The sequence below is a fragment of the Octodon degus genome, unplaced genomic scaffold (genome assembly GCF_000260255.1).
Source record: "Octodon degus isolate 3935 unplaced genomic scaffold, OctDeg1.0 scaffold00315, whole genome shotgun sequence".
In the NCBI taxonomy this organism is placed as follows: Eukaryota; Metazoa; Chordata; class Mammalia; order Rodentia; family Octodontidae; genus Octodon; species Octodon degus.
In genome coordinates, this window is record NW_004524891.1 from 717,933 (window position 1) to 733,547 (window position 15,615).

Consider the following 15,615-nt stretch of genomic DNA (forward strand, 5'->3'; position numbering starts at 1 on the left):
GAGAGCCTGTGAAAAGTGCTGGAGAAGCCTGTGTCTTCCCTACTAGAGTACAGGAGCAGGAGAGCAGGGAAGGAGGAAACTGCCACAGGTGGAGGAGAGCTCAGAGAGGTAGAGCACCAGGTCCAGAGCTCTAGCTGTTTGCTGCACAGTGTGGGAGGCTACTGTTGGTTTTATCTGTGTACACTTATTTCCATAGTTGGGTGTAGGGCCCTTCCCCCGTCCCTACCCCATACCTGTCTACCAGAAGGTGTGCTGCTGTGGTCGATCTATCACTTCCCTGATAGAGGTGTGGCAGCTCGGTGGCTTCACAGCATCACAGGCATGTGACTGGCTGGTGTCATCCACAGAGTGAGGCTCGCAGGATGCAAGCACCAGCTGGAAGGCTGCATCCCAGGGAAGGCAGCTTTCCTGCTCCCTACTCACCTTCACTTGCTGCTTCCCTTCTTCTGCGCAGTCCATTGACCCTGGGCAGCAGTTCACGTGGGAGAATTCCAACCTGGAGGTGAATAAGCCCAAAAACCGCTATGCGAATGTCATTGCCTACGACCACTCTCGAGTTATCCTGACCTCCATCGACGGTGAGCTGGGGCAGAGCTCCATCCTGCCTCCTTGTTCTTTCCCCTCTGGCCAGGATGGCATCCTACCCCAGATGGAGAGCGGTCTCAGGAACCCTGGGTTAGAGCTTCCTATGTCCGTTCCCTTTGTAGGTGTCCCTGGGAGTGACTACATTAATGCCAACTACATCGATGGCTACCGCAAGCAGAATGCCTACATCGCCACACAGGGTCCCCTGCCAGAGACCATGGGTGACTTCTGGCGGATGGTGTGGGAACAGCGCACAGCCACGGTGGTCATGATGACACGGCTGGAGGAGAAGTCCCGGGTGAGGCTGAGGGGCCTGCTGGGAGGTGGGGGGAAGCCACTCAGTACCCAGTCCTGTTGGGCACATTATTTTCTCCTGTGGGCAGAAGTTCCTCCAAGAGTTATTTTCTTGGAGTAATGTCATGTTTACCAGCTCCTCGGGTGTTTCTGGTATATAGCATGTTCCCCAGATGTTAGTAGGTATGGTAATGTGGTTCTCTGCTGTCATTTTCTGCAGTGCTAATGTGTTCCCAGTTGTTGGCATGTTCCCGGGGTGCCCACGTGTTCCCCAGATGCTGGAGTGTTCCTGGGGCATTAACATATCTCCTAAGTTAATTAGTGGAAAGAACTGCTTTTATCCGCTTTCATACTGCAAAGCATTGACTGGAACATAAAATTTACAGAGCTTGAAAATGGGGCATAAACATTATGGGTAAATTTGGCAGAAAATGTGCTTGGTGCGATCTGGCCTTGAATAAATAATTTTCAATTACGGCCCTAGTTCCACCATTGAGGGCAGGGCAGGGGTGGTGACAGCATGATCACCATCCAGCGGCACAGCTGAGAACTCAGGACTGGGGAACCTTGTAGTGAAAAGTCTGAAGCTTCTAGACTATTTCCACCCACCTGAGCTTTTGGGCACCTTCCAGTGTCATCACCTGTGCTTTGTGCCCTGCTCTGCTCATCTCTGTGCAGGTGAAGTGTGATCAGTACTGGCCGGCCCGTGGCGCTGAGACCTACGGCCTCATTCAGGTGACCTTGCTGGACACAGTGGAGCTGGCCACGTATACTGTGCGCACCTTTGCACTCCACAAGGTATGGCCTGAGTGTCGTGGGCTAGGGCAGCGAAACCCTCTTGGGTATTGAGGGCTGGGAGTCCCATAGGATGGCCTGCATGACAGGGACAGTACGCAGCTCCGCCGTGTCCCTCAAAAGGCTTCTTAGGCCCATCCAAGAGTGGTAGGTCGGAGTCTGTAACAAGCAGACTCCTGATTGCATCCTCTCTTGACTTTGCCTCCCAGAGTGGCTCCAGTGAGAAGCGTGAGCTCCGTCAGTTTCAGTTCATGGCCTGGCCAGACCATGGGGTTCCAGAGTACCCAACTCCCATCCTGGCCTTCCTACGAAGGGTCAAGGCCTGTAATCCACTAGATGCAGGGCCAATGGTGGTGCACTGCAGGTGAGAGGGTACCGTGTGCCTGGAGGGGATGGAGTGGAGCTGGGGGTTGTGGCATGTGCCTGTAATCCCTGCTGGGGGGCAAGGGCTGAGGCAGGAGAGTGACAGGTTCAAGGCCAACCTAAGCAGCATAGTGAGATTATCTCGTTAATTTGTTTGTGTTTTTTTGAGACAGGGTCTTGCTCTGTAGTTCAGACTGATCTTTAACTTACTATGTAGCCCGTGTTACCCTTGAACCTGCAATGATCCTCCTGCCTCAGCCTCCTAAGTGCTCATTCTATAGGCATGTGCCACCATACCCCGCATTCAAATTATTATTATTTTTTTTTTTTGGTGGAACCAGGGATTGAACTCAGGCCCTTGCACTTGCCAGGCAAGCACTTATTCTACTGAGCCATCTCTCCAGCCCCTCTGATTAAATTTTTGAAAAGAAAAAATGAAAAGGACTGAGGATGTAGCTCAAAAGTAGAATGCTCAGGGGCTGGAGAGATAACTCAGTGGAATAAGTGCTTACCTAGCAAGCTTAAAGACCTGAGTTCAATTCGTAGTACCACTTAAAAAAAAAAAAAAGTGCTTGCCTAACACAGGAACCCCTGATTCCAATCCTCAGTACAAAAAAAAAAAAAAAAAAAAAAAACCAGCAACTGGGGATACATAGGGACTTTCACTCTAAGCTGAATCCCTATCTGGCAGCGCTGGTGTGGGCCGCACAGGCTGCTTCATTGTCATCGACGCCATGCTAGAGCGCATGAAGCATGAGAAGACAGTTGACATCTATGGCCATGTGACGTGCATGCGATCACAGAGAAACTACATGGTGCAGACAGAAGACCAGTATGTGTTCATCCATGAGGCGCTGCTGGAGGCAGCCGTGTGTGGACACACTGAGGTGCCTGCCCGCAACCTCTACGCCCACATCCAGAAGCTGGGCCAAGTGCCTCCTGGGGAGAGTGTGACCGCCATGGAGCTGGAATTCAAGGTGGGGTTTGGGTCCAGAGACCTGGACTGGCTTATGGGCAGGACCCTGCCAGTGAGGCTGGCTCTGACCTAACCCTCCCTCTCTGCAGCTGCTAGCCAGCTCTAAGGCTCACACATCTCGCTTCATCAGCGCCAACCTGCCCTGCAACAAGTTCAAGAACCGCCTGGTGAATATCATGCCGTATGAACTGACCCGTGTCTGTCTGCAGCCTATCCGTGGTGTGGAGGGCTCTGACTACATCAATGCCAGCTTCCTGGATGGCTATAGGTCAGCATGCCCAGGCCTGTGACCTGCATCTGGCTGGCGGGGTGGGCAACACTGAAGGGCCAGCCTAGAAGACCAGAGTGGGCTGGGCAGAACAGTGAGGGTTTCCTGGAGGAGGGGTGCTCTGAGCGGGGCCTCAAGGGACCAGGCAGTCCCAGGGAGGCTGGGAGCAGCAGCACCTCCAGCATGTTCAGTCTTATGTCCACCCAGACAGCAGAAGGCCTACATAGCTACACAGGGGCCTCTGGCAGAGAGCACCGAGGACTTCTGGCGCATGCTATGGGAGCACAATTCCACCATCATCGTCATGCTGACCAAGCTTCGGGAGATGGGCAGGGTGAGCCCACCCCTTCCCCTGAGGCCCCTCTGTCCTGGGATAGGATAGCCATCCCTGAGAGCTACCTGTCTTTATGTTTTTGCTCACACCCCGGCTCCTTCAGAGCTCAGACCTCCCTGTCCAGTCTCCTGGAGCCTGCAGCTCCCTTCCCCTTCCTCTTCACTTGACATAGGGATGGGCCCTCTGTCCACAGGAGAAGTGCCACCAGTACTGGCCTGCAGAGCGCTCTGCTCGCTACCAGTACTTTGTTGTTGACCCAATGGCTGAATACAACATGCCCCAGTACATCCTGCGTGAGTTCAAGGTCACAGATGCACGGGTGAGTGAGGCACTGAGCATGTCCAACGGGCAGCTTGAGCACAGGTGGGGCTGCTTGCACAGGCTGAGTGGGAAGTGAGATCCAAGGTGAGGGTGCAGCCTGTCTCTCGGGGGTTGCTGTGTGTGACAGCTTCACAGGGGTGTGCTGTAATACTGTACTTTCAGGCTAACCCAGGGGGGCTGCAGCTGGAGACACAAACCTTGCCTGTCATGCTGAATAGAATCATTACATATTTTGCCAATGTGAACTAATTTAAAAACATGTTAACCCTGTCCCTTGCTCACCCCAGGATGGGCAGTCGAGGACAATTCGGCAGTTCCAGTTCACAGACTGGCCTGAGCAGGGTGTACCCAAGACGGGGGAGGGCTTCATCGACTTCATTGGTCAAGTGCACAAAACCAAGGAGCAGTTTGGTCAGGACGGGCCCATCACGGTGCACTGCAGGTGAGGTGTCACCATGGCGGGCCAGGGGCGGGCAGTGGTCCTATAGACTGGCAGCCCTGCTGCCTGAAGTGAGCTGGACTTCTTTTTTTTTTTTTTTTTTTTTTTGCTGTACTGGGGATTAAACTCAGGACCCTGTGCTTGCCAGGCAAGCACTTATTCTACTGAGCTATTTCCCTGGCCCTGTGAGCCAGACTTCTGACCCAGCTGTTTTCTGAGCAGTGCTGGTGTGGGCCGCACCGGAGTCTTTATCACTCTGAGCATAGTCTTGGAGCGCATGCGCTACGAGGGTGTGGTGGACATGTTCCAGACGGTGAAGACCTTGCGCACACAGCGTCCTGCAATGGTGCAGACAGAGGTATGGAGACCAGAGCACAAGGCCAGGGTTTCACCAGCAGCCCTCCCCAGGACCCTCCACTTCAGCCGAAGTTGGATACACACAGGCCTGTGTCAGTGGTTGCTCCAAAGGAGTGACATTGCCTGTTACGCCTAAAATGAACAGAGATGAGCAAGATGCCCTCTCATGTAGTGGCTCCATACTGAGCACTGAGTGTGCTATACTCTAGGTCAGAGTTGTGACCTAGAGTCACAACTCTATGTGGCAGTCCTTAAGGGGTGCAGCCTAAAAGCAGATACACATAATTAGGTGGCAGAAAGATGGCAGCTAGATTTGGGAGCATGGGAAAGTGAGCCTGCAGAGGCTTTCAGGCTGCCGCGGACATTGCCTGGCACAGCTGTATGGTTCTAGTACGTGCTGTTTGCCATCAGGCTGACTCTGGTGCGCTGACTATGCATGAGTGCACTTAGCAGTGTGGTAAGGATATTGTCTTTGCCACCCACGTTGACCAGCCTTCTATCCTGGCAGGACCAGTACCAGCTGTGCTACCGTGCGGCCCTGGAGTACCTCGGCAGTTTTGACCACTATGCAACGTAACTACTGCTCCCCTCTCCTCCGCTGCCTCCGCCGGGGGCTCCGGAGGGGACTCAGCTCCTCTGAGCCATACCGACTATCATCCAGTCCTCCTGCACAGATGCTGTTGCCGGCAAAGCACAGTCCACTGGGATCACAGTGTTTCAGGAACATTGCCACACAAATCAGAGAGCCCAGAACACCACTGGGCAAGTAGGTGGCCTGGCAGGCAGGTGCTGTGGCCCTTCTGTCCGTCAGGCACTGCAGGAGCCTGCTTTAAGCTCTCTGTTCAGCTCCACATTTCTCATGCTTCTTCTCACGGGATAGGGATGGGGACAAAGGCTCCATTTTTTACACTAGTGGGATAGCCTGAGGATTCTATCCTCTTCTGAGTTTTTCTTTCTTAAATCCTTGATTGCAGAATGGGCCACTGTGGGGTTTGGGGCTCATTTGTTTTCCTCTTTGAGTTTACTTTGGGTCCTTTTCTTTATGCCTTTTACTGCTAACAGAGACAGAAAGTGCCTTCCTCCTGTGGAGCTGGGGTCGGCAGCTGAGCGAGGCTTGGCCATGGACCCAGGAGGTGGCACTGATCGGGCTGTTCCAGCCTCAAACAAGATCCTTTTCCAGCCAAATGCAGGGAAACACAGCTTTTTAAGGTTTTGCTTTGTTTTTCCTTAAGAGCCTTTTTTAGGCCCCATAGACAGTGGTGGGCGGGAGGCGATAGGAAACACACATCCCGAGTCGTCTGTTCCAGTGTGTTTTAACATTCACAGCCCACAACCACAGACGTATCTGGGGAGCCTGGCAAGGCATTCCTCATCACCATTGTGTTTGCAAAGGTACAGAAACAAAAAACAAAACAAAAAATTACAAAAATTTTTAAAAAATTAAAAAAAAACCCATTCCCTGGCTTCTTGCTTCAAACCCTAGGAGGGCCGAACCCAGGGTTCGCAGGAGGGCCGAAGGCTGGCTGGGCTTCCCAGTACTGCAGGATGACAGGTGGCGACAGGCTGTGGGCAAATGGCCCGGGTCAAGGAGTGCCACGCCCCACACACCTCAGGGCCACGCGGGGTGTGGTTGGCCCCTCCGGTCAGGCCAGGGGGCCTTGTAGCACACGTCTGTCCTCAGCAGGGGTCAGATGATTTATCTCCCTGGTTTGCAGCTGTTGTCAAAGCCCCCTGAGAATCGCTCTTTTCCACTCCTTCAAGATGCTCTCCTAAACCAATGTGGCAGACTACTGGACTTTTGTTGCGGTACTATAGTCCGTCTTACTCTTGGCTTGCTGAGGAGAGGGTGAGGCCTCTTCCTCTGGACAGCGCTATCTAGATAGGGAAGTGGGGCGGGGCAGGGTGCATAGCTGTTTTAGCCGAGAGAGACATGGAAATGTCGACAAATCTAGCTAGGCTGAGTCAAGATCAACAATCCAGGGTTGGTAATGTTGGATGAAACATTCATTTTTACCTTGTGGATGCTAGTGCTGTAGAGTTCACTGTTGTACACAGTCTGTTTTCTATTTGTTAAGAAAAACTACAGCATCATTGCATAATTCTTGATGGTAATAAATTTGAATAATCAAATTTCGTATAAACTGGGCCTCTGTCTCAGCTCTTTCAGAATCAAGAGAAAGAGTGTGTGTGTGTCTGTGTTACGGAGACAGGGTCTTGCTGTGTGTTCCAGGCTGGCCTCAGACTTGCAGCAATCTTCCTACCTCAGCCTCTTGAGTGCTGGGGATTACAGGCGTGCACTACCGTGCCTAGCAAGAGTCTGCACTTTTCCGTTGGTAGCTAGGGTGGGTTCTGGAGATTGCTCACTCCTAAAAAGACAGTGAAACTGCTCTGAGTATTTATGACAGGGCTTCTGGCTTGATAACTTGAACTCCAAAGATGTAGCTGCCCAGGCCAGGTCAGTCCTCAGGTGTAACAAGCACTGAGGCTGGGGCTCATTCTTTGCCTCTCCCCCCACCTCTTTAAGACACCAGTCTGCCACCATGGAGGTCCTGGGCTTCCTGCCCCAGAAGCCATCCTCTCATGACCACTTCCCTCCCTTCACAGCTCTAAGGTAGGAGACTCTGTGGCAGGAGACTCTCACCTAGTGGGGGTTGGCTAGTAAGGGCTCATGGAATTTGCAATATGGGAACTGACCAGGAACACAGGGCGGTCACCCAGTACCTAGACACAGCAATATCTGGGAGCTCTGTGCCCTCTCACCAGCGCAGTCCTGTGGAGTTAGCTGTGGAACTTTCAGTGATAGGGAAACTCTGAACAAGTGGGGAAGAGAAATACAAGTCAGCAGTCACTGCCCAGGAGGTATCCTGACAGAGCCTTTCCTGGAAGTGCTGTGGGTACACCAAGGCAGCGTCTCAATCTGGAGAAGGTGACCTGCAGGGGTGACAGCTGGATCCCAAGTGTTTTGTAGGGTGAGTGGTGGTTGAATGGAGATAGCATGACACCTTGGAAGCACAAGAGTCCAGAAAGTGAGAGTGACTCAGGTAGTGCAGAGCTGGGTCAGGGAGCGCAGCCCAGGGGCCTGACCTAAAGGAGAAGGGACATGGGTGATCCTGGCAGGCGAAGTTTCTCTGCCTGTGCTGTGCATCCCAGACCAGCTCCTCTGTGAGGGCCCTCCCTGGAACCAAGTGACCAAGGCCCAGCGCCCATCCCTTCCTGGTGTCCCTAGACCTAGTTGAGCCCCTGAGCTACTTGTGTTTGTTCAGAGAAAGGACACTGTCAGGCTGGGCATGGTGGTGCATGCCTGTAATCCCAGCATGCAGGAGACTGAGGCAGGAGGATCACTGAGTTTGAGGTCAGTCTGGGCTACAAAGTGAGTTAAAAGGCCACCCTGAGCTGCTTAGCAAGACCGTGTTTCAAAAAGACATGTATGTATGTATGTATGTACATACGTAAATACATAAGACACTACCACTGCAGGATACCTGGTAGTCTAGATGTTAAATAGTTGTTTGCTAAATAAAAGAAATTGCAGGTCAGGGGAGATAGCTCAGTGGTCTAAGTGCCTGCCTGGCAAGTACAAGGACCCAGGTTTGATCCCTGACATGACATGCTGGGTGTGGTGATGCACGCTTATAATCCCAGTGCTGGGGAGGCTGAGACAGGAGGATCACTGAATTTGAGCTGCATAGTGAGACTATGTACCAAATAAATATTTTTTTGAAAAATACTTTTGAGTAAGTGATGCAAACCAAATTTTCATTTGAGGAACACCAGCATCACAAGTGCTCCAGACAGGCTGAGTGCTCTTCGGGCAGTGCAGACTTGCAGGGCTGGCAACAGTATGTACGCTGTTGATGTCATGGGTGAGACAGTCTCAGGGACTTGGGCAGAGACGTTGCCTGTCGTCTCTCCTGCCTGCCCCCCTCAGGACCTCATCATGCCATCCCTGCTCAGCTCAGCCCATCTGCCCAGCTTTCCAGGCAGGGACTCTCTCAGACCCTCACTTACCTCATCACCACGCCCTGCTCTGGGCTCTTCTGGCCTGGCATGTGCTTATAATCCCATCTCTTGGGAGGCTGAGGCAGGCTGCTCTGGGTACAAGAGTGAGTGCAAGACCAGCCTAGAATACACAGTGAGACCCTGTCCCATAAAATCAAACAAAACATTGATTTTGCCACATTTGGCCAGTTAGGGAGCAAGAAGCTACAAAACCATGGAGCTGGGGCTAGTGATAGCTCACTTGGCCAGTGAGTGAGGGCTCTCTGGCTGAATTCCTGCTACTTCTGTCCCAAGCCATCCTGTCCCACCTAACTGTTACTATGGCTCCCACTCTAGAGAGTGTATTGTTTGTGTCTGCCTGGTGGCCAGATGTGACCATGTCACTGTCCTGACAAGAACCCTCCAAGTTCATGCGGTCAGCTGTAGCTCCATGATTTTTCTTTATTTTAGTACAGGGTCTCACTACACAGATCAGATTCATAGTGATCCTTCTGTTTTCAGCCTCCCAAGAGCTGAGATTACTGTTGTGTGCCACCACACCCAGTCTCAGTCACTGTCTCAGCATGCCCCAGGGGCAGGGCCAGCAAGCATGCTGGGATCAAATCAAACCCTGGTCCCTCCTATGCTCTGCCTAAACAAATGTTTCAGTCCACTGAGCTATCTGGCGATTTTTATTATTATTATTTTTTTGAGATAGGGTCTCACTATGCAGTTTGGGTTAGCTTTGTGCTCACTTTTGTAGCCCCTAGGCTGGTCTCAAACTCAGAGATCGTCCTGGCTCAAACTCCCTAGTGCTGTGATGACAGGTGTGCACTACCATGCCTGGTTCCAGGGCCAAGATGGCACACCTGGGGATCCAGGCCGAGACTGCATGGCGTGTGAGGCTGGGAATCGAACTCTGGTCCTTGTGCTTGCCAGGTAGGTGCTTGTACCTCTGAGCTATCGCTCTGGCCCCAGCTCCATGATTTTGTAGCTTCTTGCTCCCTACTGCCCAAACATGGCAAAATCAATGTTTTGTTTGATTTTGTGGGACAGGGTCTCACTGTATTCCAGGCTGGTCTTGCACTCACTCTGTATCCAGAGCAGCCTGCCTCACCCTCCAAGAGATGGGATTATAAGCACGCACCATCATGCCCAGCTGCAAAATCAATTATTTTATTAGTTTTGTGACTTCTCCACCATTCTATCTCCGCTTCAAACCTTTCCCCAAGTGTTTCTGTAACATTCTTCTTGACTTCTACCTGGATGACACCTTTTTCAGGTTTCAGCTGAAAACAAACCCTTCAGAAACTATACCTAACCATCCTAAGTGAGATCAGGTGGTCCTTCTGTGCAAGTTATCTGAAATGTTTTATTTCATCGAGTCCTTACAACAGCATAGGAAATAGGTTCCGTTGCATCCTAGCACTGAGGCAGGAAGATCACAAACAAGTTTAGATGCATCCTGGGCAATTGAGTGGTTTAGCAAGACAGTCTCAAGGCAGGGCAGAGTGCTGGATGTCCAGCGCAGTGTGAAGGCTCTGGGTTCAACCTCCAGTACTGGAGGGTAAGAAACCACTCACTTAGATATGACCTGTTGCGTTTGCCTTGTGCTCGTCCTTGCCCATGGTGTCCTGGGCGCACCAGCCTCAACACATGATTCACAGTGCCCTGAGGCTCACGTCTCCACCGCCAGCCTGCTCATGCCTTGAAGGCAGACCTGAGGGAATGTGCTGCTGGGCTGGGTGGAAACAGGACAGGTGGCCCACAAGTTCAGCCCAAGCCCCCAGCAGGGTCCAGCTGACACTGTGGGCAGGCTGCACAGGAGGGCCACACTCCTAGCTCCCAGTGGGACTTGGAGGGCTTGGCAGTGCTCCACAGCTGGCCTCACCAGGGCTTTATGCAACCAAATGGCAATAAATGTGGGTGATGTTTTTGTTTTCTCTTGTAGTTTTCTGGAGTTCATTTTGCTGTTTTTTGAGACAGGGTCTCCCTATGTAGTCTAGGCTGGCTTTGAGCTCACTATTGTAGCCCAGCCTGATCTCAGATTTGCAATGATCCTCCTGCCTCAGCTTCCCGAGTTCACAGTAAGTTTTTAAAATTTATATGGTTTATATTACTTGGAGACTTTTTGGTACTAGGAATCGAGCAGTTTACAACCTAGTTCTTGCCAGGCAGGTGCTGTGCCACTGAGCTGTATCTCAGCACTAGTTTTTATTACTTTAATTTCAAAATAGCCAACCTTTCTAGCTAATGCACACTAATAAAAATAAATTTCTAAACTTGTATTATTAGTACTTATCTTTATTTTTTATACTTATTTTTAAAGCAAAAAGGAGCTGAAGAAGATATTCCTGCACCAACCCTATATCGCCAAGGTGTGTGCTACTTGTTCTATTAGTACAATTCCTTTGTTCTAAAAATTGAAAGCTGATAAATAGCATTTTAATTGTATGTTTATGGAAACTCTTTCAAGCTTAAATTTTTTTTTTTTTTTTTCCGGAACCGGGGATTGAACTCAGGCCCTTGCGCTTATTCCACTGAGCAATATCCTCGGCCCCCTCAAGCTTAAATTTGAAGCAATCCTCTTCCAATTCCTTCATCTCCAGGTCACACCCAGCTCCGAGTCCTTCCCTTCGGTGGAGCGTACGCCCCCTTGGTGTTTTCATATAGGACGACCACCTTTTGACTCTTAAGCTACCTGACAGTGTCTTTGCACACTCCATTTTGCTTTTGCCTGCCCTGGGCTTTTTCCCCCCCAGCGCTGGAGGTTGAGCCCCAGGCCTTCACACTGAGCTACCTCCTCAGTCCTTCTTTTCTTTTTCAATTTTATTTATTTATTTTTTTATGTATTCTGTACAGGGTCTCGCTATGCAGCTCGGGCTCATAGTGATCCTCCTGTTTTCAGCCTTCCCATTGCTCATCCTTTCTTCAAATTCTGAGGTGGGGATCCCCCTAGGTTGCTTAGGTTTGGATTGGATTTGTGACCCTCCTCAGTTTCCCAGAGTGCTAGAAATATAGGCAGGTGCCACTTGGAGGGCTTTGGGCTGTGTACACAAACTTAACTTTCCCTAGAATTTTTTTTTTTTTTTTTTTTTTTTGAGACAGTGTCTCATGACATAGTTCAGGCCAGCAAATTTTAAAGATATTACTTTTCTAGTTAACTGTGTAAGGACCAGTTGGTGATGGAGGAGGGTTTTATTAGCAAATACCCTGGTATTTGTCCTGTGCCCCTCCCACCTTCTGTGGTACACAGGATTGAACCCAGAGCCTTTGCACTGAGCTGTATGAGACATGATTTTTGTGTGTGTGTGACAGGGTCTCCCTAACATAGTCCAGGCTGCTTGATCTCACTGTGTAGCTCCAGCTGGCCTCATAACTCACTGTGATACTCCTGCTTCAGCCTCCTCAGTGCTGGGATGCCTGGTTTAATTGCAGACTTTTATTCCTCAAAAGAGTTGACAATTTGGGGCTGGGGAGATGGCTCAGAAGAATAAGAGCTTGCCTGGCAAGCTCAAGGGCCTGAGTTCAATCCCTGGGTGTGTGGGGGGGGGAAGAGCTGACAATCAAAGGTGGGCACAGCAGCGCAAGCCCATGCAAGATGATGAATTCAAAGCCAACCTGGTTACAAAATGAGAACTGTCTCAGAAACAGACAAAATACAGTTGAGAAGAACGTATTTGAAGACTATCTGAGGTGTGATAGAAAATATAGTAAATGTTTGTAAATTTTTAAAAACCTTATTGCAGGGTGTGGTGGCACATGCCCGTAATCTCACCACTTAGGCTGAGGTAGGAGCGTCACCATGAATTCAAGGCCAGCCTTGGTCACATAAATGAGTTCAAGGCCAGCCTGGGCTACAATGAAGACCATGTCTTGGAAACAAAAAACCACACACACACACACACACACACACACACACACACACACACCATGACAAATGTAAGACTTTGTTATTAATCTTGCTTCAAATTCACCCTGCGAACTCACCCATCCCATGGTCCCTGCCATTTCCTGAGCTCCTGTCTCGCAATCTGAGTTGCCCTTGGGGGATGCCTTGGTGCCTGAATCCATTCAGCATATTTACCTTTCATGCTTATTTTGACTTGGGGTAAGACCCAGAAGTTGCAAGATGCCAGATTTGGTGAACTTTTTTTTTTTTTTGGGGGGGGGGGACTGGGATGGAAGCCAGGCTTTGCGCAAGCCAGGCAAGAGCTGTACCACTGAGCCACATCCCCAGCCCCCTGCATAATGTATTTTGGCAGAACTGGGGATTGAACTCAGGCCCTTGCGCTTACCGGCAAACACTTGTTCTAGTGCACCATCTCCCCAGCCCCAGCATAATGTTTTTGTTTGAAAAAAATTGCTATAAATAGTTGATCAATGAGAGCTGATCATAAAATTCAGTGAATATTTAAATTTAAAAAATTATTTACAATAAAAGACAGTGCTATTAATCTTTCTTGCTTCAAACCCTGTACTGTTTTTCTTGGAAATGTTTTACTGTAATAAACTTTTTTACTTCAACATTTCACTGTAGCTTTCAATTAACCCTTGTATTTTTTTTGCGGAACCGGGGATTAAGCTCAGGCCCTTGTGCTTGCTAGGCAATCGCCTATTCTACTGAGCCATCTTCCTGGCCCCTCTTACATGTATTAACATGAAAAGAAAAGCAGATTGGTAGCCAAAAAGCTTAATATTTGCAGTGAAAAGCTGTGCTCACGTAGCCCTGCTGCTTGGGAAAGCACTCAAGCTGGTGTCTGCAACCACTGCTGTTTTTAGAGCAGGAGTTACACGTTTTTTTTTTTAATTTTGTGAAACAATTTCTGTATTTCAATTTTATTTTTACAAAAAAGAATAGAGGGGCCGGGGAGATGGCTCAGTGGAATAAGCGCTTCCCTGGCAAGCGCAAGGGTTAGAGTTCAATCCCTGGCTGGGGGGGCGGGGGGGGGGATAGGGAGGACAGGAATAATGCTTGATCACCTTTAGGAGTAGAAGGTGGGCAGCAAGTCAGGCTGAGTGATCATGCCCTCATAGAACCCTTGAGGCTGGGGCTGGGGGTGGAGGGCCAGTGTGTGCAGGCTGGGCCAATGGAACAGAGCCATACGGGCCTCATGATGGCGTCCTCAAGGCGAAAGGCTGAGGTCAGGCTACTGCGTGCGGCCTTGACTCACGCCCGCCTGTTTGATTGTCTGGGTCACCCTCTCTGGGGCATAAAGGAGTTCCATGTGTTCCTGGGCCTGGAGGGGTCATCAACAAAATACCTGGGGACACCTCTAAACTACAGGGCCCACTTCTGGGAGCAGGGTGAGGGGAAGCCAGACACAGGTGGCTGCAGATCAAACAGTCCATTTTGAAGGCAAATCTTGGCTGGGTAGATAAGGTGATGTCTGAATAGAAACAAAGTGGACCAGGTGGAAAATAGCATGTGATCGCTTCTTGGCGTTTTGGCTAAAATCAAATGAAAACAGCATCTGTGGAAAAACAACAGGGACCTTGGGGATGGAGTGGGATCAGGGGTGTCCTCTGTAAGTGGAAATGGGGCAGTGTTTGGGACACAAGTGGGGGACAAGGGTAAGGATGGGAACCCAAGCACTGGTGGGGGCTGATAGGATTTTTCAGGTGCCCGGCACAGCAGAGAAACAAGCAAAAAGAGGAAGGGGCTTTATTATCTTGGAGGATAAGGGAGTTGATTGGGGTCTTCCCTGAAGTGGGAAAGATGAATGGAAATTGCACCCTGGGCTGAGTTGGAAAAGGCGGGAGGTGGTCTCTGGGCAGATAAGCTGTTGTTTTAAGGGCTTCAGCCATATTAGATGACCACCAGCATGACTTTGCAATTCATACTAGGGCCAGAACCTATCAAGGGCCAGGGTGGCGATAGAGGCAAGGCCTCTGGATCATGGTAAACAGAGTGGCCTCTTAGCACCTCAGCGAGGCTGTTCCCTGGCAGGGCCACCTTGGCTCAGCATGTCCAGCAGGCTAAGAGGCAGCTCCACACCCAGGCACTGGCCACACGGGTCAGGGGCCGGCAGGAGAGCTGGCAGTGGGTGTGCTTATCCTAGAGCATCCCAGGTGTCCACAGAAGTGGGCATGCAAGGGGAGCACACGGAAGCCATAGCTGACAGCCCTGCGTTTCAGGGGGACCAGTGTGTGTGAAGGACACTCGCGGTGGTTCAGCTGCCCACAGGCAAGGTTGCGCTCCACACCAGCAGGCAGGATTCAGGTGGCATCTGGCTAGCCACTCCAGCATCTCCAGGCTGTGCAGGTACCACTTTCGGGAGTTTTGCCCTTCTGAAATGGAGATGGGCCATACAGGTGAAGACCCCATGTGTAGGGCTTGTGCTCCTTCAGGACAGCCTCCAGGAGTGGGTGAGGAAGGCGAATCACACCAGGAGGTGGTCTGAGGTCTGAGCAGAACAGATGCGCCTTTTGGAGGTAGGTGCTGCTGTGCATGGGATCTTCTGGCCTCCATTCATCACCATGTCCTGTTTGTAACTCATCTTCTCCTGGCCTTGAGCTGCCAGGGAGTGAGCAGGCAGTGTCCCTGCAGTAAGAGCACCAGGTCCTTGTACCTGGCCATCAGTTTGCATGGAGTTCCCCAGAATGACCACAGACTTGGGGAGCAGATGCTGTATTAGCTCCTTCTGGTGCATGAGGTGGATCTAAGATCATCAGGTCAGAAGGAAGGGCTGGCAGGGACTCATCCCAGAGGTGCAGAGGCCGCACCTCTTTCCTCAGGCACATGCCTGGAAGGTGCCACCAGGCCTGGGTGTAACTGGGGAGAGACAGCTGGAAGGAGCCAGAAGCCTTTCTAGGTTGGGGTCTGACCTCTCAAAAGTGTAACCCTGGGGCCGGGGAGATGGCTCAGTGGAATAAGCACTTCCCTGGCAAGCGCAAGGGCCTGA

The 15,615-nt window shown here is 50.8% G+C and overlaps 1 protein-coding gene across 5 annotated transcripts in view; it reads left to right on the top strand.

Annotated features, from left to right (window-relative positions):
• Ptprf (protein tyrosine phosphatase, receptor type F) overlaps positions 1-6,874 on the top strand; it is a 92,742-nt gene extending 85,868 nt beyond the window's left edge. For 3 of the 5 annotated variants that reach the window (XM_023707870.1, XM_004647609.2, XM_004647610.3), the window contains 11 exons: positions 455-578; positions 708-883; positions 1,558-1,677; positions 1,884-2,038; positions 2,729-3,014; positions 3,103-3,281; positions 3,489-3,615; positions 3,809-3,934; positions 4,224-4,378; positions 4,598-4,733; positions 5,241-6,874. In XM_023707870.1, the coding sequence (XP_023563638.1) occupies positions 455-578; positions 708-883; positions 1,558-1,677; positions 1,884-2,038; positions 2,729-3,014; positions 3,103-3,281; positions 3,489-3,615; positions 3,809-3,934; positions 4,224-4,378; positions 4,598-4,733; positions 5,241-5,309 (1,653 nt within the window). In that variant the 3' untranslated portion in view covers positions 5,310-6,874. The remainder of the gene's footprint in view (positions 1-454; positions 579-707; positions 884-1,557; positions 1,678-1,883; positions 2,039-2,728; positions 3,015-3,102; positions 3,282-3,488; positions 3,616-3,808; positions 3,935-4,223; positions 4,379-4,597; positions 4,734-5,240) is intronic. The other 2 variants (XM_023707871.1, XM_023707872.1) reach the window with 1 other exon arrangement.
• The last annotated feature ends 8,741 nt before the right edge of the window (positions 6,875-15,615 follow it).